General features: G+C 41.0%; 1 protein-coding gene across 11 annotated transcripts in view; it reads right to left on the bottom strand.

The window, feature by feature from the left end:
• CEP170 (centrosomal protein 170) overlaps window positions 1-21,759 on the bottom strand; it is a 181,111-nt gene that overhangs the window by 112,340 nt on the left and 47,012 nt on the right. For 10 of the 11 annotated variants that reach the window (XM_059715932.1, XM_059715908.1, XM_059715935.1 and 7 more), the window contains exons 3-4: window positions 9,427-9,516; window positions 1,902-1,983 (exon numbers count right to left, since the gene is read on the bottom strand). In XM_059715932.1, the coding sequence (XP_059571915.1) occupies window positions 1,902-1,983; window positions 9,427-9,516 (172 nt within the window). Of the gene's footprint in view, window positions 1-225; window positions 1,882-1,901; window positions 1,984-9,426; window positions 9,517-21,759 lie in introns of those variants that run through there. The other variant, XM_059715939.1, reaches the window with a different exon arrangement.

Below are 21,759 nucleotides of genomic sequence, written 5' to 3' on the forward strand. Positions count from 1 at the left end.
CTAGGGATTTGGGTACAGTATTCTATCTAGCATGCAATCTTTTGGTTATCGTTCCTCTCATGGGAAATGGATGAGAGAGTGATCCTTGTTTATTGGGCCACCTATCCTTGTCCTACCTTCCTCCTTTCTTGCATTTACAAGAGTGGGAATGATAGTTTGATGAAAGGACGATAGCAGTGTCAACTATGCCAGATTGGACTGCTGAGATAGTTGACTGTCTCTTACTGAGCAGAGTCTGTCTCTCTGATTGTCTGGATCCTTTCTTCCTTGGGAAAGGCAACGTGGAAAGGGCTTGGGAGCAAGAGCCAGGGTAGGGATGGAGAGACAAGGAACTGCATTATACTACAGAGCCAGCCAAAGTCCATGATGGGACAGACACACCATAAACAGATGAAAGCCTTTTGTCTTCTTTTTTCAGCTTGGATTGTCCCATAAAGCCTGCAGGGGTATTAGATACTGCCATGAGTAGGGAACCATGAGAAGGGAAGTTGAGATAAGAGGATAGTTTCTCCACAAAAGACAAACACAGCTTTGGGAAAGAGATACAAATGAAACGCATCATTTTAGCTGAATTATTAGATAGAAGTTTGACATACACACTTATTCTCAAATCATAAAGCACTACTATATTCACTGACTTTATAGTTCAAGAAAGTGTGTATTGCTATAGGAGAAAGGAAGCAATATTAGTCAGTTTTTACGCTGTAAACATCTTCATTCTTTTTAGCTGGTTATTCCTTCGCTAACAAGTTTTCCAAAGTTCCCCCCAAAAAACAGTTTATATTGAATATTGCCACTAAACCCATCCAATGAGAGACACAAATCGCAATAAAGCTAAAAAACAGAATTATTAGGGTCAGATCCTATCTGCATACTAGGTACATAGCATAAATCCATTCTGCCCTTGTTGCAACCCTGAAAAACCTTTAATGTGTTTTGTTTTTTTGTAAAACACCTTTATATTAGCATTACAGACAAAAAGCAGAAAAGGAAAGGCACCCCACCCATCTTTTGCATTAACTTATTCTTTTCGGGGACTCAAGTGCAGTACAATAAACATTTAAAAATCTAATAGGTGTAACAGGATCTGTCCTTTATCAATATTAATACATTTTTCTTTTGCATTTCAACACCTACTTTTGTCTTAAGTGCTATCTAGATGCAAAAAACTATGAAGAAAGGCACAAAGCCCATTTTTAAAAAAGGTTGATTAGAATAAGGGGGGAAAAAATGAAAGGGATACAAAAGAAACATGTAATTCATTATCACTTCTCGGCCTCTTGAAGGCTCAGATAGTGTAGACCTTCCAACAGTTAAAAAGACAGTGTACTCATCACAGAAAGCCTTTTAAGAGGACTGGATACATGGGTCTGTATGCTGGATGTGCAAGGATCAGTCAGAAAGTATTACATGCTTTTTTTTTTTCAGCCAGATATCACTGGAAGAAGTATTAGACTTGCCTGCAAAATGTGTAAGTCACTATTGAAAGAGAGCTGAACACGCAGCTATCTTTCAATACTGTCCTACTCCGTCAATGGCCTTTTCCACAGGTGAACAAGGGCATGTATCCCAATACTGTACAACAGTCACTATGCAACATACTATTGCAGTGACATTTTGGGGAAGATAATGAAGTGATGGATGCTGTTTCGCAGTGGCTGCACAACAATCGCAATGACTTTTTTCCTCAGTCTATTCTTAATTGCAACTGGGCATAATATTTCTATAACTGCAAGCTAGTCTTGCCTACTTAGATATTTTCCTAATGGGGCAGAGAATAAAACCTGAGGATTTACTGTTAATAAATATTAAAAGCTCACTTTAGGATCAGTTAACTGACCAGTTCAATATTTTATAGTACAAACATATTGCAAAAATTGCATATTTTTATAATAAAAGGATATCATATCCAAATCTCAGTTTATCGTCAAGCTTCAGTGTAATGTATGTCTGTTCTGGAATCCTCACATCATTCACAAATGTCTACAAAAATAAAAAAGGGGAGAAAGATATTATACTTCAAAATGTAATAAAGCAACAACATAAATCTCTTGATACAAGAAGTTACAGTACCACATTAATTTTGTTGATTGATGATGGATTATTTTCTTGGTGAGCTAAATAGTATTCTTGAGATATTACCTGTCTAACTATTTCAGAAAAGAAGTAAAGACTTAATCAGGTTAGTATAATCAGACTAACCTTGTAAAGCTCATTACCATTTTAATCTTGTTAAGAGTATTTGCTGACTAGGATTACTGATTATAACAATATGTTGTTTTCTCAAACAGTGGGTGTCTTGGAAGTGGGTTTTTCCCCCTAGCCATGGCTATAATCAATGTTAAGGTTATTTAAGGATTTCTTGGGGTGGCAGCTTTTATTGGAGCAATTATGTAGTTGGGATAAAGTTAGACAAGCATTTCAAATGCAACACATTCTTCCTCAGGTCAGATCACAAGGAGCCAGGGGAATATGATCAAATTCTTTGCATTTGAAAGCTTGTAAACTAAGACATCCTTGTTTCTCGCATAATTTCTAGACCATCAAGGCTAGAATATCACTCTTACACTACTAAGGCTATTTAAGAAATCCTAACTTACTCTAGGCATTTCATTTACACTACCATCATTCAAGTGGCAGAAAGATATTTCATAAAGTATCAAAGTAGTTAAAGACAAAACAGAAAACAAAAAAAGAACTCCTTCCTTATCTCCCCTAAAACCACAGACATGTAATATAGACCAGGGGTGGGGTGGGGTGGCTAACTCACTTTGCACCCTGGCTGGATTTGGACCGTGGGGCTTCTTGCAGGCCAGAAGCAGCAGCAGCAGCGGAGCATATAGTGACCAGGGAGGCAGCAGAACACACCGCAGCAGCTCCACTCCTCCTGCTGGAGCTACTGCCACTGAGTACCTTATGCCAAGCAGTAGCTCCAATTTTATCACAGAAGACATGACAGAGGCTGGAGCCGCTGCTGCTGTGTCCGTAGCAGTGCCAGCAGCAGAGCACACCACTGCCACCTCATGTTTCACTGCCTCTGCTGCATGCCCTCAACTTCCAATATTCCACTGGTAGCTCCACTGGATCCAGCCCACGGGCCTAATACATACCATGTTACGAGTTTTAGCTAAAGACTGCTTGCTTGCCTTGCTCCAGAAAGCTATACCCCACATTTAGAATTCTGCCAATTCATAACTGCATGCAGCAATTCATAACTGTTAGACACTATGCTGAAGGCAAGAGATGGGAGGAGGAGGGAGAGGGGAAATTAAACTTTATCACTTATTTATTTATTTATTTTGCTTAGCAGTGATGGCACTAAAGACTAAAGTGATGAAGAGAACAAAGGAGGAACTGTGGTGCCAATATTCATGATTGCTAGGCCCCCTCTACACATTACACATATCGTGCAATTAACTGATTAAATGTGCAATTACCTTAAGACCAGCTACACATGCAAAGTACTTACCATACCATAAAAGACTCCAACCATTTATAATGTCAAACCTAAAAAATGTGCATTAACTTTATAGCTTGTTGATATTGAGCTTAATTTCCACATGCAATAGGGTCTCCCCTGTGGCTAGGAGCCCTGTCAGCTGCAGGGGTGCACCACAGCCAGAGTGAGACCCCGCCAGGGTCAGGGGGTGTGCATGCACATTTGGCACAAAGTCTCATACCTGACAGGGCTCTCAGTCCCGGCTGCGCCACACGGCTAGGGGGACCAAGCATCCCTGCACACCTGATAGGGTTCTGTCCTGGCTGTACCACTGGTCTCGACTGCTGTTGTGCAGCCAGGACCAAGAGCCACGTCAGGCCTGGGACTCTCAGTCCCAGCTATGCATGACCCCTGCATCTGGAAGCCCTCTCAGCAAAGGGGCTCCCAGCTATGGGAGCCTGCTTCTTGCCAATGCAGGGGGAGCCCAGGACCAGGCTCCCCCTACACCAGCAATAAGGCGTGATTGGATCTAATGCACAATCCCACAATCACGCCTCCTGCCATACACTGTGGCATAGCAGGAGGTACAATTATGTGGATCATGCATTAGATCCAATTATAACTTTACCTGAATGTGAAGAGGGGGGCCTTATAGTCTCTATATAGTAGAAAATTAACAAGGTATAAATCTCTTGGCGAAAATAACAAAACCAAAGTATTCTTATAAAACTTTATATTGCTTTATTGCCATACTATCTACCTTCCAAGTCTAAAAATAATGCCAGCAGACTAAAATTCACAGAGCACTCAGATGCAAAAATTTGGCAACATTAGTTTTAGAAGCCAATATATTTCTCCAGAATGACCTCCATAAACTAGAAAATTAATCTATTCATAATAAGTTGCAATAGATTTTACTATCCACTCAAATAGAGAGGACCTTTTCAGACCTTTACAAAGGTCAAGTTTCCTAATGTAAACACTGAAAGCACACTTGTTTACGTAGCACAAAGAATATCTGCAATCTGAAGTAATGAAGAGAACAAACCAGACATATGGTGTCGCTGTGGACATAGTCTTTCTAGACTTTAAGACGGCCTTTGACACTGTCTCTCACCCCATCCTCATCAATAAATTAAGCGACTGTGGCATTGATGCCTGCACAGTCGGATGGGTAAAAAATTGGCTGATGGGGTGCACCCAGAGAGTAGTGGTGGACGGGCTGTACTCAACCTGGTGAGATGTGAGCAGTGGGGTACCCCACTGCTCAGTCCTCAGGCCCAAACTGTTTAACATCTTCATCAGCGACTTGGACGAGGGGGTGGAAAGCACGCTGTCCAAATTTGGTGATGACACTAAGATGTGGGGCGAGGTGGACACACTTGAAGGGAGAGAGAGGCTGCAACTAGATTTAGAGAGACTACAAAAGTAGGCAGACAAGAATAGGATGGGGTTCAGCATAGACAAATGCAGGGTGCTGTACCTTGGGAGAAGGAATCCACAGCATACATACAGGCTGGGGAGTTCCCCTCTTGAAAGCACAGAGGCGGAAAGGGATCTCGGAGTCATTATTGACTCCAAGATGAACATGAGCCGCCAATGCCAGACCACAGCCGGCAAGGCCAGCCATACCTTGTCATGTATCCAAAGGTGCATCTCAAGTTGGTCCAGAGAGGTGATACTCCCCCTCTATGTGACTTTGGTCAGGGCGCAGTTGGAATACTGCGTCCAGTACTGGGCACCGCACTTCAAAAGGGATGTGGCCAGCCTGGAGAGGGTTCAGAGAAGGGCCACCCGCTTGGTGAGAGGGCAGGACAGGCCCTATGAGGAGAGACTGAAGGACCTGAACCTGTTCAGCCTCAGCAAGCAGAGGCTGAGGGGAGACCTAGTGGCTGCCTACAAGCTCATCAGGGGAGATCAACAGCAAATAGGCAGAGAGCCCTTTTCTCCCCAGCACCACCTGGGGTGACAAGCAACAATGGTAATAAGTTGATGGAGAATAGGTTTAGGTTAGAGATCAGAAGGCAATATTTTCCAGTTAGGGTGGCCAAAATCTGGAACCAACTTCCCAGGGAAGTGGTCCTCTCCCTTACCTCGGGCAAATTCAAGAGAAGGTTGGATGATCACCTGTCTGGGGTCTTGTGAACCCAGCATTCATTCCTGCCTGTGGCAGGAGGTCAGGCTAGATGATTTGTTCAGGTCCCTCCTGATCCTAGCTACTATGAAACTATATGTATTGATAGCAAAATAAATGTTTAGCTGATTGTTTGTGAAGAGTTGTTTTTGTCTTAAAGCAAAAATTAAGGGTGGGACAGAAATGGTATACTCTCACTTCAGTGGAACTCCCAGACAGAAGACCCAAAACCCACTTGCATACTTCAAACCCAAGTCTTAGCAGAACATTTTTAGATATGGAATATATGAGTAGGAGAAGATGGGAGGCTGCCACTATACTTCAGACATATCCCAAAGGACTTGTAGTTAATTCACTCACCCATCTGAAAAAGTTATATTATGAATGTTATTAGACTCAGGTACTAATGGGGCCCAAAGAAAACTCCATTGGTTCAACACGAATTTATTATTTGTGTAACACTCACAACCTGATGCAAGCTCCTTATATCAGTTAAAGGAGCACATTTTCTGGTGCTGCTTCTCTAGTTCTGCAAAACCACCAAACTCCTTTATTCTTTGGAAGAAACATTTTCAGTCCCATGCAAATGTAATCTAATAGTATTAATATGAAATTCAATTTTTTTTTTTTGTGCCTGCAGGCCTTTGAGTCAAAAGATGACTTACAAGACCACCTTACCCTAAACTGCTCCAAATTACACTCACTGGTATAAATTATCAGAGGTCCTAGTTTTCTCTGTTTAAAAATCCCAAATTCTCTGATTAAAACCCCCAAAATTTGTGTTTTTCCACAATTAAAATGAAATGCCACTATATATATAGGAATCCACTGAACATAATCTTTTATATTTATGATTTAAAGCAATCTGGAAGCTTAACAGTGCCTTAATCATTATATAATTCTAATATTATAAAAGCCTAAGTCTGTCTGTCTGTCTATAATGCTTTAATCGCGCTGTGACTGGCTGACAAACAGCCAATTAGAGTGCAAACAAGCATTCCAACAGGAGCTGGCGGCTGGTGGAGTGCTGCCATGATGGTGAGGACACAGAGGACAGAGGGGATCCTAACCCCACCTGCCCTGCTCCCTGCAAGTGGCAAAGATGGAGCAGGGGGCAGGGCCAGGTCACCGGAGATGGCCTGGCCCCGCCCCCCCTTACTCCTTGCAGGTGGCAGCAGCAGCAGTGGTGCTGGATGAGCAGGCCCCACACAAGTATGGGGAATATTGGGTGTGCCGTGGAGGTGGCAGTGGGGGGAGGAAAGAAGCGGGCCCTGGCACCACGCGGGGGAGGAAGAGGACCATGCCTAAGCCGGGGGAGCAGCAGGCCCAGGTCGACCCAGCGGCAATGCAGGAATGGGAGGAGTGGGCTCGAAGCTGACCAGGGGAGGGGGAAGAGGCTTGCTCTTCCCCTTCCCAGGTCGCTGTTGTGTCGGGCCAGACCCACTGCTTCCGCCCACTGCCACAGCGAACAGGCTTTTCCCCCAGCTTGAGCCTGCTCCCCTTCTCAGACCTGGGCCCACTCTTCCCCCACCCCGCTCCTCTCCCCTGGCAGCTTCGAACCCACTTCTCTTGTTCCCCTGCCACTGCCGGGTTGGTCCAGGCCCACACCCACTCCTTCCCACCCCCCACTGCTGCAGCAGGGATGGGGGATGCGGGCCCAGACCCCAAGCAGCAGGAGGTAAAGGTGGAGCAGGCCCAGACAACAGGGGTCACAGGACTCCGTCCCTGTATGTTTCCCCACCCCCCATCATCTATGATGTGCAATTGACTAGTAATAAAATAAATTCTAAATATTTATATCTTTTGGTAGGGGTGCACCTATATATTGGTTGACTATTGGATTGGCACCAATAAAAGGAGAAATGACATTATCAGCTATTGGCTCTTTTTGGTCACTGTAGCTGATAACTACAGCATGGCCAGGGTGTTGGCCTCTTATCCATTGCCTTGCCCACCTATTCTGTATTCACGGACACCATGTGAATTGGCATAATCTTCCTAATCCTCTTTTGTCCCCCAAAAACTGTGGGCTGCAAAGGCTGTTATTCCACATAAACTGCGCATGCCTAACTGTGTAAACCTAAAACACAGCCCAAAAACAGGGAGGTGTCACTAGTCTAAAATAGTCGAATTAGTCTAATTTTCCCTTTCACTAATTTGCTCACAGTTTTTTGTTTTTGGAAAACTGACCATTTAACACCACCAAGTATATTACTGGTTGAGACCGCACACAAGTGAAATTAATCAATGATACTTACATTCTGCTATATTATGATACTGATACAAACACACACACACACACACACTTTTTAGTTCAGTAATTAATAGACTGTAGGTGGAAAAGAGCTTGGATACAACTCATTTTCATGCAGCAATTTTTGGCACTTCACTGAACAGTGATGTTTTAAATATCAGAGAAAGTTGGTATTCACCCGACTTCAGGTCTAATGATGAAACACAAGAGTTGAGATAAGGAAGAAAGATATGGCTGAAAGTTAAAGCAAGGGATGGGTAAAGTGTAAGGACTATAAAAGAAGGATTTTTTTTAATGAAGAAGAAATTGAACAAAAAGGATATGTACCAATGTGAAAAACTGTCTTAGAGAGGGGTGTCAAAACTCTACTGATCCCTGTTCCCCGCCCCCTCCTGCTGCATCCAGACTGCAGGGCTCTTTGTGGGTAGGACCCAGACTCAGTGGCAGTGAAAGGGGTGGTGACAGGGCAGTTAGCAGCAGTTGCTCACCCCCCTGCCACTGACACATACTCCCAATGTGGAATTTGTCCCACTCCCAAATTCTTGTCCCCTATGGGAGCCCCATGGGATGTGTGAAAGGGCTCTAGGAAGCCAGATTTGATCTGGGGACTGGATCTTTTGACACCCCGATCCAAGACACGATACTAGTGGGGAAAAAAAAATCAAGTATGAGAATACCTATTCTTAAAAGATTCAAGGGCAGGTTTCAAACCAAGTCAATTCTGAAACAGGTCTTATCTAGTGATTACCAGGGCTAAATTTGTTTTGGAGAATAAAATAAGAGAAGGGCTCAATTCAGTAACTACTGAGAACTGAACTCAAACTATGTTTTGAGCTTGACTTTCATTTAGTGTATTAGTTAATAATGAGAAACAAAATAACAAGTGTGTAAGAAAATATGTTTGAACCAATTTTGGAACTCATTATTCAAAGATCAAATGTATGCATTTCTTCAAAGGGCACAAACATTTCAGGCAACTCACATTTCTAATTTGTTGTTGGGATCCTGACTGTTTTGAATGGCTGTGCTATAGATTCTAAGGTGTCAATCAGAACAAAGTTGAAAGAACCTGACTGGTTTGAAAAAGCCTACCCTGTTCCAAAAAGAAACATAAGACTATGAAATCCATGCTGGGCAGACTGAGAAAACTGAGTATTCTTTTTCTTTCTTAAATCACTTGGGCAACACTGATTTAACTTGTTATTAATATTACAGAAACAGAAGTGCAGCCAAGTGGTGCCAGCCATTTTTCCTCACTGCGCTCTTAAAAGTCACAGCTGAACACATTTTAATTAAGTATACAAGCTCTATACTGTAGATTTTAAGTTTAGTTGCCGCTAAAATCTACAGCCATTTCATACTGCAATGTATGAAAGTCTATTAAAATGTGAAAAACAGCCATTACATTTTAAAAAATAGTTACTTCAGCCGTACCAACATGCTTAAAATATTCATTAAAAAGCAAGAGATTACACTTAAAGAACACCGCTGAAGCAATCCCTTAAGAGCCTTAAAATATAAATTACCAGTTTTTGTTTTCATACAAAATATATTGACTAATGACTAAAGGGGACTCTTTTTAGATCATTGTTAACTCACCCCATTTAGGCTGCCCAAATCCTTCACCAAATGTTCATCTGTAGAAGCATCATAATTAAGTACAGCATGTTGCTTGTCTACACTCCGTGACTGAAATATTAAAAAGATTAAAATGATTGCAATTAGGATAATACAGTTCAAAGACAAAAGCATTTCTTATTACAAAGGCATTGTAAGAAGATGACTTCCCCTCATATAAAGATTAGAAAAAGGTGATTCTTCCCAGGGTCAGGCTGGGCAGCCAAACTGGACATATATAAGTAAATATGGTTGTTCAAAAAACATAATAAAAACAAGTAGTCTTTGTTTAGCTATAAAACCTCCCTGAATGAATCCTGCTAAGTTTTACTTGGTTTATAAACAGTTCCCGAAATTAACAAAACCTCTGAGATTTCTACCAAATGGCATTGTTGCATTCCACTGAGAACTTTCTTTCTTCTGTCCCCCAAATCTATAGACATATTATCTACATAAGTAACTATAGATATAGAGTGACCCAGGTAGATAAATCATAGTGGAGTTTGGAAGGAAAATGAAGTCTTGTTTAATTTCTACCTACTGACAGAAAACAGTCAACACAACTACATTTTATGTGCTGGTAAGCAAAATCTGTTAAACAGCAAGCATGTAAACATAATTTTCCTATACTATAGTTCCTATTGCTCTTTGTTATCTACATAAACTACTAAAAGAGGAAGCAAAATTCATAATTTAAGTTTTTTTTAAAGATACATTATATATTAGGTATTCTAAAGAGATGGAAATGTTAATATAAGCTACAATTAACAAAATATGTACATTTTTACATAGATTCATAGATGTTAGGGTCGGAAGTGACCTCAGTAGATCATCGAGTCTGACCCCCTGCATAGGCAGCAAAGAGTGCTGGGTTCAGACGACCCCAGCCAGATGCCTATCTAACCTCCTCTTGAAGACCCCCAGGGTAGGGGACAGTACCACATCTCTTGGGAGCCCATTCCAGATTTTGGCCACACTAACTGTGAAGAAGTTCTTCCTCATGTCCAGTCTAAATCTGCTGTCTGCTAGCTTATGGCCATTATTTCTTGTAACCCCAGGGGCACCTTGGTGAGTAGACCCTCACCAATTCCCTTCTGCACCCCCATTCAGAATTTATAGGCAGCCACAAGGTCGCCTCTCAACTTTCTCTTGCAGAGGCTGAAGAGGTCCAGGTGCCCTAGTCTCTCCTTGTAGGGCTTGGCCTGCAAGCCCTTAACCATATGTGTGGCCCTTCTCTGGACCCTCTCCAGGTTATCCACATCCCTCTTGAAGTGTGGTGCCCAAAACTGGACGCAGTATTCCAACCGCGGTCTGACCAGTGCCCGATAGAGGGGAAGTATCACCTCCTTGGTTCTGTTCGTCATGCATCTGCTGATGCATGATAAAGTGCGATTAGCTTTGCTGATGACTTCGTCACACTGCTGACTCATGTTCATCTTGGAGTCCACTAGGACTCCGAGATCCCTTTCCGCTTCTGTGCTACCGAGCAGGTCATTTCCCAGGCCGTAGGTGTGCTGGACATTTTTCCTCCCTAGGTGTAGCACTTTGCATTTCTCCTTGTTAAATCACATTCTATTGTTTTCTGCCCATTTGTCCAACCTGTCCAGGTCTGCCTGTAGTTGTTCCCTGCCCTCCGGTGTCTCCACTTCTCCCCACAGTTTTGTATCATCCTCAAACTTGGACAGAGTACACTCCACTCCCTCGTCCAAGTCACTGATGAGGGCATTGAAGAGTATCGGTCCAAGGACCGAGGCCTGCGGGACCCCACTGCCCACGTCCTTCCAGGCTGACACCAACCCATCCACCAACACTCTCTGGGTATGACCCTCTAGCCAATTTGCCACCCACTGGACTGTGTAATCAAGTCACAGCCTCTCAATTTGTTCACCAGTATGGGGTGGGATCCCGTATCAAAGGCCTTCCTGAAGTCTAAGTAGACGATGTCTATCCCTACTCCTGCATCCAGGTGTTTTGTAACCTGGTCGTAAAAAGAGACTAGATTAGTCAGGCATGATCTACCTGGTACGAACCCGTGCTGGTTTCCCCTCAGCATAATTTGTCCTGCTGGGTTCTCACATATATGAGCCTTAATAATCTTTTCAAAGACTTTACCAAGGATGGAGGTGAGACTGACTGGCCTATAGTTGCCTGGATCCACCTTCCTCCCCTTCTTGAAAATAGGGACCATATTAGCCCTTTTCCAGTCCTCTGGGATCTGGCCCGTGTGCCATGAGTGCTCAAATATGCTTGCCAGTGGCTGTGCAATGACATCAGCCAGTGCCTTCAGTACCCTCGGATGGAGCTCATCCGGGCCTACCAACTTAAATGCATCCAGTCCTTCCAAGTGACTCTGCAACATCTCAGGGTCAATGCTTGGTAGTCTGGCACCCTGCTGTTGCCTCTCTACAATCCCATTGTGAGACTTGTTTTGCCCCTTGTTTAGGAACACTGAGGCAAAGAACTCATTGAGGAGTTCAGCCTTGTCCTCCTTGTCTGTCACCAATTGCTTTTGCCCATTCACTAGTGGTCATATACCACTCTAGGCCTTCCTTTTACTCCCTATATATCTGAAAAACAATTTTTTGTTATCCTTAGCTTGGGATGTCATCCTCAGCTCCATGGTAGTTTGGCCTTTCTAACTGCCTCCCTACAACTGTAAGCTGAGAAGGTATACTCCTCTTTAGTAAACCTCTCCCTCTTTAGTATCTCTCCCATATATAACTTGTAACAAAAAAATCTTACTTGTATGATACATCTATAGAGATAGGTGACTAGTGGAAGACTAAGTCAATTTTTAACACATTAATGTCATCTGGCTTTCTGTTATCTCCTAGCAAACAGTAGGGAATGGCTCAGTGTACAGTATCTCATTAGGGATCTCTTGTAAGCCATTCACTGTGACAGTTGCTCAGAAGGAAATGTATTTTACAGAGAGTAAAGTGTTATTTAAAAACTTTAAAATGTACATTTTGTGGGTTTTGTACATTTGAAATTTACATTTTTGACATCTGTGATTTTCGAACTATTTGTGCAAGACAAACTGAATATGCAAATATACTTGATAGATTCAGAAAGTTATATGCCTTAGTCATAATATTGCAGTGTAAACTCATCCTGTAATATTTAGAGTAATTTAATATGTTATATGATATAGGTGCTTTACATTTAAATTTAAGTGTAAGGTACATTTTAAATTATTAACAAAGACTTTGTGACACCAGATAACTTAATCAGCTGCCAAATACATAAAAGCTTAGACAAGTTGCAGGTTGTCCCCTAAAAGCTTTAAAACTTCAGTATATTTTTATTTTTTATTTTTTCAGAAGGGACACCCGTAAGGACTCAAGCCCAAAATTAATAATGAAAAGGTTTTGTTTTTATTGTTTAAATATCTAACCAAGAATTACATTTTAATAGATTCTTTGGAGACATGCACTTAAACTAAGGATTCTTCAACTACTACTTTCTCAAATAACCTAATGATGTTTACTGAATAATTAAGGTAGTTGCTCTTACTTTAATTCAAATTAAATAACTCAATACACAGCTTGCTTTAATTGCATAAACATTATCTTACTTTCAAGTCCACAGTAATTAAAATTATTTGTTGTATTAACACTTCTAGGATCTGTCATAAAATAAGCATTAAACTCAGACTCACAAAGAAAAGCATTAATTTACATGTATTTTATTAATGTTTCTCCTTGGTTAATATAAGACATTTCATACTATGCACTTATATATTGTATTAAGAAGCATAACCAACTTCATTGGTTCCTTCCAGTCCAAGTCCAGTTCCCTGCTATTACAGGGAACTATACCATACAAATTCCATTTATAAGCACAGTCAAGCTCTATCGTAAAAGCCAGTTAAGTTTTCTGCCCCATGTTATTACTGGAATTTTTATCCAGACCTCACTCTTTTGTTCTAGTTTCCAATCTACATTTATTTACCCATATATATTTACACCCATATATGTTAAACCATATATATGTTCTTGGGCCAACATTGTCCTTTAAGTTAAACAGCTCTTCTCACTCCCCGTTATTTAGGCCCTTGATATATTTATAGTGAACAATCATATGTCCTTTAAGCCTTATTTCTGCTAGGACAAATACAAATCAAGCTTTCTGTCTGCTCTCAAAATAATTTATTTGTTAATATTCCTAGTAGCACTTCTCTGTACCAATTTAAGTTTGATTAATTCTTCGTGAATACAAAGAAACCAGAAGTATTTCAATGAGATCTCATCAGGACCTTATAAAAGTGTCTTAGTGCTTCCCTATCTCCACTAGAAATTCTTCTCCTGACATCCTGAGATTGTATTTGTCTCTTGCACCACATTGATTTGGGATGTGGGGGAGAAGAGGGGGGAAATGTGGTCAGTCACCTTATGACATCAGTGACTTTTTCTTCCCATATCATTTCTACCCAATTAACTCCTAGCTTATAGCAAAAATTCTTGTTATTAGCCTTTAAGTGTATGACCTTGTACTCTTCTATTACAGCCCTAAAGGTCATTCAGTTCTTCTTGCAAGATTTTCTGTTACTGTACTAACTGGTATTTTCTCTGCATTGAGAATGCCTCCCAGCTTTGCAGCGCAGTTCTACTTTTGTGCCGAGATCATTCTTGAAAATGTTAAACATCAGCTCCAAGACTGACTGTTGAAGAACTCCTGAAGCAGCATTTTCCTGTTCAATATTTCCCCTTTCAGCATTAAGCCACTGTCACCACTGTCTAGCTAGTTCTTCATCCACCTTAAAATTCCCCCATCCTTTCCATCTCCATTAACAGTTTCTTCATGTGTAACTATTTCACACTTGAAATGCTTTACTGAAGTCCAAATAGGTTAGATCTATGAACAAGTTTCTTGAAGAAAAGTAATCACAGGAAGATATCAAGATAATCTGGCAAAAACATCTACCCTTGATAAAGCCACACTGCATTTTTACCCATTTTCTAATTATGTCTGCCATAGTAATGAGTGTGTGTTGCCTATTAGCCATTGTTGAAAGGGCCTGAATATAAATATATAGAAACGAGACATAACGAAGTAAGTGTAAGTGATTCATAGTAAAATGAAACTTAAGATAACAGAATGAAACTTAACGCACCAATCAGGTGTGAGCATACAGGGTTACTTTAGAGCAATTGGAAGGTCCCAAAACCGGCTCGGACCAGGAAAAATTGCTCAAAACTGGATCAGTGCAGTGAAACGGGCATGCGCTAGATGCTGCATCCACCCCCAAATATGGGGCCCTAGATGCTGCATCTGCACCCGAATATGGGACTTATGGCGAGGCGGAGTAGGAGGGGGCCATGATGCCAACTCACTCCATATAAACCAAGCGTAAGCAATCCCAATTCGGAGGAGAACTCACTTGCAGAGCATCGAAGGAAGAATCGCAAGTAGTTTGCGTTGCAACCTGATCAACTGCGCAGAGTCCCCGAGACAAATATCTCACTCTAAGTGAACAAGTCGTCTCGTCTGAAAGCCGCAGAACACTAAGCCAGCAATCTCTCGTCTGACTCAGTAACAGAATAGAATAACCAAGTATGCTACACCTATTGGTGTGGTAAGTATGAAATATGAATAATACAATTAATCCTGAAATCAGTAATTGTAACCAAAAACTGTATTTGTAATCCTTTTTCTATAGTATCAGTATCAACAGAAACAGGAGAAGCAATTTCCCTCGTATTTTTGTTTTGTGTGTTTGTGTATGTTGTGTTTCGTATTGTTTATGAAAGCTAAGCAGTTGTACAAGAGATCTAAGGAGTGGTAAATTAGTTAATACATTGTGCGTAATAAAGGAAGCTTATTGGTTAATAACACCTGCCTCAGAAATCTCCTCAGTACTTATCCTTCACACTCCTACATTCCAACTCATAACGAGCCGTGCCCTTCAGCCTGGTAACTTTACCACCCCTACACAGTAACAATGTCCAATATCTTTAATTATTCCTTCCTTCAGAATTTGTGCTAAAAAAATATGATAAAGGAGGCTGCCATCTAAGGAAGTATATGCCTCTCTGAACTAGTAAATCTCAGAAATTACCCTGTCCTGCCTTATGCCGGACTTCAGATTAACACAACCAACCCTTTCTAAAGCCTTGTAGACTACTGAAGTTAAACAGATCTATATTTGTCCATATCCCTTCCCTCCCCACAACTTAAATATTAGAAACAGTACGTTTGCTAATTGCCAGTCATACAGTACTAATTCCAATTTGACAGATTTATTTTAAAAAGTACTTGCTAACATATTTGTATTTCCCGTGTCAATTCTTCCAGAATTCTGGGGTGGAGATTCCTTAGTCCTTACTGACCTGAGTGCATTAAACTCCGAGTTTTACCTCCCACCACAGCTGTAATAATGTTCCCATTAGCCATCTTACCCCTGGGCAACACTGCTTCAGTATTCAGTAAAGACTGTACAGTGTTTATTTAGCCTTGTCTAGTCATATCTAATTATCTCCATCTACCCCATCCTTAATGTACAGTGCTGCCATTTCTTTTCTTGTTCTCTTTATGCATTTAATCTTTTATTAATTAATTTAATATCCTTTGCAAAGTGTAAATCAACTTGACTTTGTTGATTCTTATTTTAACTATACAACTTTCTGACTTCTGAGACAGAGGATTCTTTTTTGATTAGTTACTTTTACTACTCTATTTATTTTTTACTTCTTTTAATAACTGTAGTACTGTTATTTATTCAACTCTATCTAACACTCCTTTTGACAAGTCTGTCCATCTGCCCCTCCCACACACACACACTTAGGATACAAATACCAGACAGCTTTTGCACTGCTGACTTAAATTTTAAGCCTCCTCCACATATGAGATCCTTAACTCTTCAGTCTAGGTTACTTTACTAAATAGTTCCTTAACTGTTCAAAGCTTTTCCTTTTGAAATCAAGAACTTTAATTACAGATCTTTTTTAATATCCTTCCATTAAATTTAAAGTGAATCAACTTGAGATAATTTCATCCAAGCTTATTTTCTTATGACCAACTCTACTATATTCTCATAACAAAAAGAAACCCCAAACCCCACAAACAAGTATAACAGCATCAGATCTTGTTCTTTTAACTGGTTATGTGGTGGGAATATCTGGATAGCCTGTCCAGTAAAATAAGGGCTGTTTAATTAATAATATATGTTCTTAGTTCTACATTTCAAAATGTTAAAATCTCCCAAAGTGTTACAATTCCTGGAGGTAGTAATATTAGAAACTTCTAACCATATCCAGATCTGACCTGGGGGGCGGGGCGGGGGGAGGGGTCTATCACTATCACAACGCTTCTCTAGACTTTGACTATAACATCAAAGTCACTAATTCTGCTTTATCTAAAGCCATCACTTATTCTTTATAACCGAAAGCAGAAGGAATTCTACCCCATCACCATAATTTCTATCTGCTTTTCAGTACGTGTTTCTGATCATGACTGCTATTCCATAACACTTCAAAGATCCATTTTCACCTCTGACATCCAGTTTCATGTCCTTCATCATTAATTCCCCCATTTTGTTGTACACAAATCTCTCAGTTATTTCTCCAACCTCATCCAGTTCCTGCCCAAATTAGATAGTTATTTCATTTTTTATACTCTTTTGTCATAGAATCATAGAAAGCTAGGTTTGGAAGTGACTTCCAGAGGTCATCTACTCAACACCCTGTTCAAAGCAGGACTATCCCCAATTAAATCATCCCAGCCAAAGTTTTGTCTAGCTGGGTTTTGAAAACCTTCAAGAATGGAGTTTCCACCGCCTCTTGGGGAAACTTGTTCCAGTGTTTTACTACCCTTCTAGTGAAAAAAAATATTCCTAATATCTAACCTAAACTTCCCTTTTTGCAACTTGAGATCAGTGCTTCTTGTTCTGTCATCTGCCACTACTGAGAACAGTCTAGCTCCATCCTCTTTTGAACTCCCCTTCAGGTAGTTGAAAGCTGCTTTTGTTGTGTCAGCCTTGATCTCAGAAAGCCAATAACCCAAGTACTCACATGGATATCAGTTCATTCCTTTTTTCTGAATGCTTCCTTATGGTTGTATATCCCCAAAACCCCTCTCACAGAACTAATTCTTGTATTAGGTTTATCTCTGCCTTAGCAGTGAATTTACTCTCCTTCTTTAGTATCCAGCTCCACCTGCAACCTTACTTCCTTGAGCATCTTCCCTAAACTTATATAGTCAATCTTGATCTGTTTCAGTGGTAAATCTATTAGTGTAATTGGTTTTGGGATGAAGGACAATTGGTATTTTTTCTCCTCATATCCATCAAGAACTTTCAATTTTACTTCTCATATTTTTGCTTTGAGCAAGTAATACACCCTTCCATTCTTCAAATCTGCTCTGCTAATAGGCCCTTTGAGTCTATTAATAAGGAAATCCCAATCACAGAAGAGCAGATTCTTCTGAGGATTTATGCTCTTTTTTTTTTTTTTTTTGTCTGCCAATCATCCTGTCTTTCTCTGCCCTGTTTATCATCTGTACTCCTTCCTGGGCTCTGGGTGCTCACTTATGCATGTCTCTTCCTCTTTTCTGTTGGGACTGACTTTCCTTTTTACAACCTGACTTTACAATCTTCTGTCTTGTTCTCTTGCTCCTGTTCAACAATTTCTCCTTCACTAACCTGGCTCTTCTTCTGTCTATACCAACGTTGATACTACACTATTTTCAGACTGTAGGATTGTAACAGTAATGTTATTTATTTAATTTTTATCCTCAAGACAACAGTTTATTCTACACCTGGAATCAAAGGTGTCTCAGCATGCTGATTTATAAGACAAAAATACTGTATTTGCACAAATATAAACTTACGTATTAAAGTATTCCAGATAAATTTACTTCCAAATACAAATACATGAACACAAGTAATTCAGCATGCCTTATATGACAATCCAGTTCAGGTCAAATCTGCATCATTAGGCTTGAATAAAACATCTGTTAAAATAACAGTTTTTAGGCATGTATCTAAAATGTAATTCCTTTATGCTTCCTTTAGGAATTGTTTTTCGCAATGCTTTTACAACATCCATGATTGGCTAACAGGAGATAAAGAATGTGGCATTTAATGTTTTTATCATGCTTTGCCCACATTCTTTGCATTTAAAGAGCATGAGAATTGCCAATGTAGAATGGAAGACACTGCACAAAGAACCATACATATAAAACAAGGCAGCATTATTAGGCTTTTATTTTTTTAACCCATGTGGTTTAACAGTCACACAAGAATGCAAGTCTTCTACAGTATACTAAATGTAACATGCCTCAAACCATCTGTGCCCTGGCTTCTGCTTCCTAGTACTAACTACATAAACTACACAGAGGATGAAATCTGTATAATATTGGCATGTACTGAGAATTCCTAATTAAAACAGCAATTACTCTTCTGGGTTGGGGAGTGAAAATTATAATCACATACATCTTAAAGTGCTGTAGTATTGAGCTGAATGCTGAATCTCCAATTTCAACATGCTCCCAGCATTAAAAGATAAACTCCAACCATTTGCCCATCAGAAAATTGAAAACTGGGGGAAAAAAAAAAGAAAGACAAAAGTATACCGTGCAAGCTGGTAGGAGACAGTAAGAGTAAATAGACTATATACCAATGACAGCAGAAGCAAAGGACAATAAAATGTCAACTGTCTCAGCATTATAAGGAAATATGCATAACAAAATACAATATCTCACCACAACTTCAAAATTTTCCACTGGAGCAATTAGAGACAAAGAATTGTATTTCAGATTTCACCCAAACCAAAAGAAAAAAGAATAAAATAAAACCCCAACCAAATAAAAAAAGCTGTGTGTAATGGGGCATTCTGGCCCTTTAAGGGAGGCAAACAGCCCTGGGGTAGGGGCCCAGTTGTGGGCAATTAGCTGGCAACTAAAAGCCTAAAAGGAGAAAAAACAAGGAGCTCAAGCTGGGGAAGGGAGGCATTTGCGGGTAGGGAACAGACTGAAATCCAGAAGATCTCACCTCTAGGAAGGGCCAGAGCTAAAGGACCCTCTTCTGCGACCTGGAGAAAAACTGTACAATTTGGACCATGGAGTATTGCTTTGTATTATGAGGACTGGTTTAGGGATTCCCAAGGGAGCAAAGCTAGATGGCAAGGTTGCAGACACTTAAGCCTGCTTCTGAACTATTGTTTGGATAAGGGGCAAAGCTCACTTGCATGGAAGCGGGGACCCTAGCCCACTTACACTACGTAAGAGAAAAGAGCAATTTTCTTTAAATAGTGATTTTTTTTTTTAATTTTGCAACCAAAGATATACAACTTATAAGAATAAACAAACCCACTGAGATTTGGGACAGAAGTCCATAATTCCATATCAACCAAGTAGGGGGCAACTGTAAATTCAAGACATTTTAAATCCTCATAGTGGGGCAATATTCTTTCTTCCTTCCTTTCAATATTTCATTTCCCTTTCCTTCCGGTTAAAAGGAACCATTAGCTAGGGGTGCACCGATACAGATTTTTTTGGCCAATACTGATGGCCTATTTTCAAAGAGCCATATCAGCCGATATGCAGCCCCACAGCATGGAAAGTGGTGTCTGGCTGGTAAGTCTGTTGTGGGGGAAGGGGGGAGGGAAGGGGTGTGTGTGTGGGGCGGGGAGGTAGATCAAGGCCTCTGCAGTGAGGGAGGGAGTGGGACTGGCACTGGGGTAGGTGCTGCTGGGATGGGGCACGAGACAGCCGCAGTTTGTCTGGGAGGCATGGGGGCGGCACCCACTGCTGTGCGCACACTGGGAGGGCATGTGGGGTGTGTGACCCTGGATCTGCATGCAGGGCAGGGTGGGCTGCTGCTGCAGGCTGGAGCCAGGGGCTGGGTGGGGGGCTACAGCAAGTTTTGGGGTGGCTGCAGCCCCTCCTACTCCTCCTCCCAGCACTGTGCTCCTGGTTACCTGTGTGCTGTGGCAGCACACGTGCACACAGCATTTATTGGTCACATCAGCCAAAAAAAGCTGACAGCTGATGCTCTCGATTTTTCTCATACTGTTGACAATCTGATATGGAACTGATGTATCGGTGCACTTCTACTATTAGCTGACTTCTTATAAATATCATGCCTACCCAGCTGGACAGTCTCTAAGCTGATATCACTCTGTCTTTAGGTCTATGAGAAGAAAACATAGTCATGGAGATTTTTCCATAAGTTTTGGTCCTGGGTAGGTTAAAAAAAATTGCAAGTTATTAGGTTGCCCAACTTCATATTAAACAAGTGCTTAAGAACCACTAGTATGTGGGTGATACTTTTTCTACTGCCTCCAATGGTCAAATGGAGACTATTTCCTGCTATAGTGGAATTTCGGTCCCTGAAAAGGGGCAGAGAAGGGGGAGGGACCTGAGTGGATAGTGAACTGAAAATTGTATATTATGTCATGAGAGAGTTCAGAACCTATGGTCCAAAGTAAATTTTAACCTATGCAGATTGGAAGAAAGCTAGACAGTTGTCAGAGAGAAGAAGGCCACAGCAGCACAAAAAGGGGATATCTGAATCACACTATTAAAATCTGGCCTGCTCTAAAACATATGGTGAATTAGTAGGTGTAAATGAGGAATGTTTGTGCTCAGAGAACTGTTGACGCTTTCAGGCAATTCTGAGGATCAATATGCTGTCAGATGAGGATGAGAACAGAAGAGGTATGCCAAGTATGCCTATCAATGGGATAAAGCTGAAACTTCTGCTTCCTCCTAAGAGCTGGTGAATAAACTCCAAGAGAGCATAAGGTAGCACTGATGTCCTTAAATATGTGAAGTGCTCCATCACTCCCTCATATAGAAGACACTTATGTTCCTATGAAAGTTTTTATATTGTAGGCTCCCTACAAATAAAGGATAATTTTCTTTCTATTCTAAATATAGGGCATCCTCAACATTAACACAGACTTGTTTATGGGGAAAACATTCCATGCAAGGAAAACCTCATCATCTGCAATCCTGAACTGAATATTGGTAATGTCAATAGGTCCAAACATTTAGGCTATACAGTAGAGGTGCAGTGATACGTCGGTCTATATTGTATCACCGCTGATAAAAGGAGAATTGACATTATCAGCAATTGGCATTTTTTTGGCTGATGTGGCCAATAATGTCACAGATAAATGCCGTGTGCATGCGCAGCCACAGTGCAGCACACAGGCAGCCCAGAAAGCAGCCCAGCAGTTTGGAGAGCAGCATCTAGCTGGTAAGTCTGTTGTTGGGGGGGAGGAAAGGGGCATGGTGGGACAGACCGAGGCCCCTGTGGTGAGAGAGGGAGTGGGGCTGGGCCAGGTACTGCCTAGCCAGGGTGGGACACAG

This window comes from Alligator mississippiensis, chromosome 1 (genome assembly GCF_030867095.1).
Source record: "Alligator mississippiensis isolate rAllMis1 chromosome 1, rAllMis1, whole genome shotgun sequence".
Taxonomy (NCBI): Eukaryota; Metazoa; Chordata; order Crocodylia; family Alligatoridae; genus Alligator; species Alligator mississippiensis.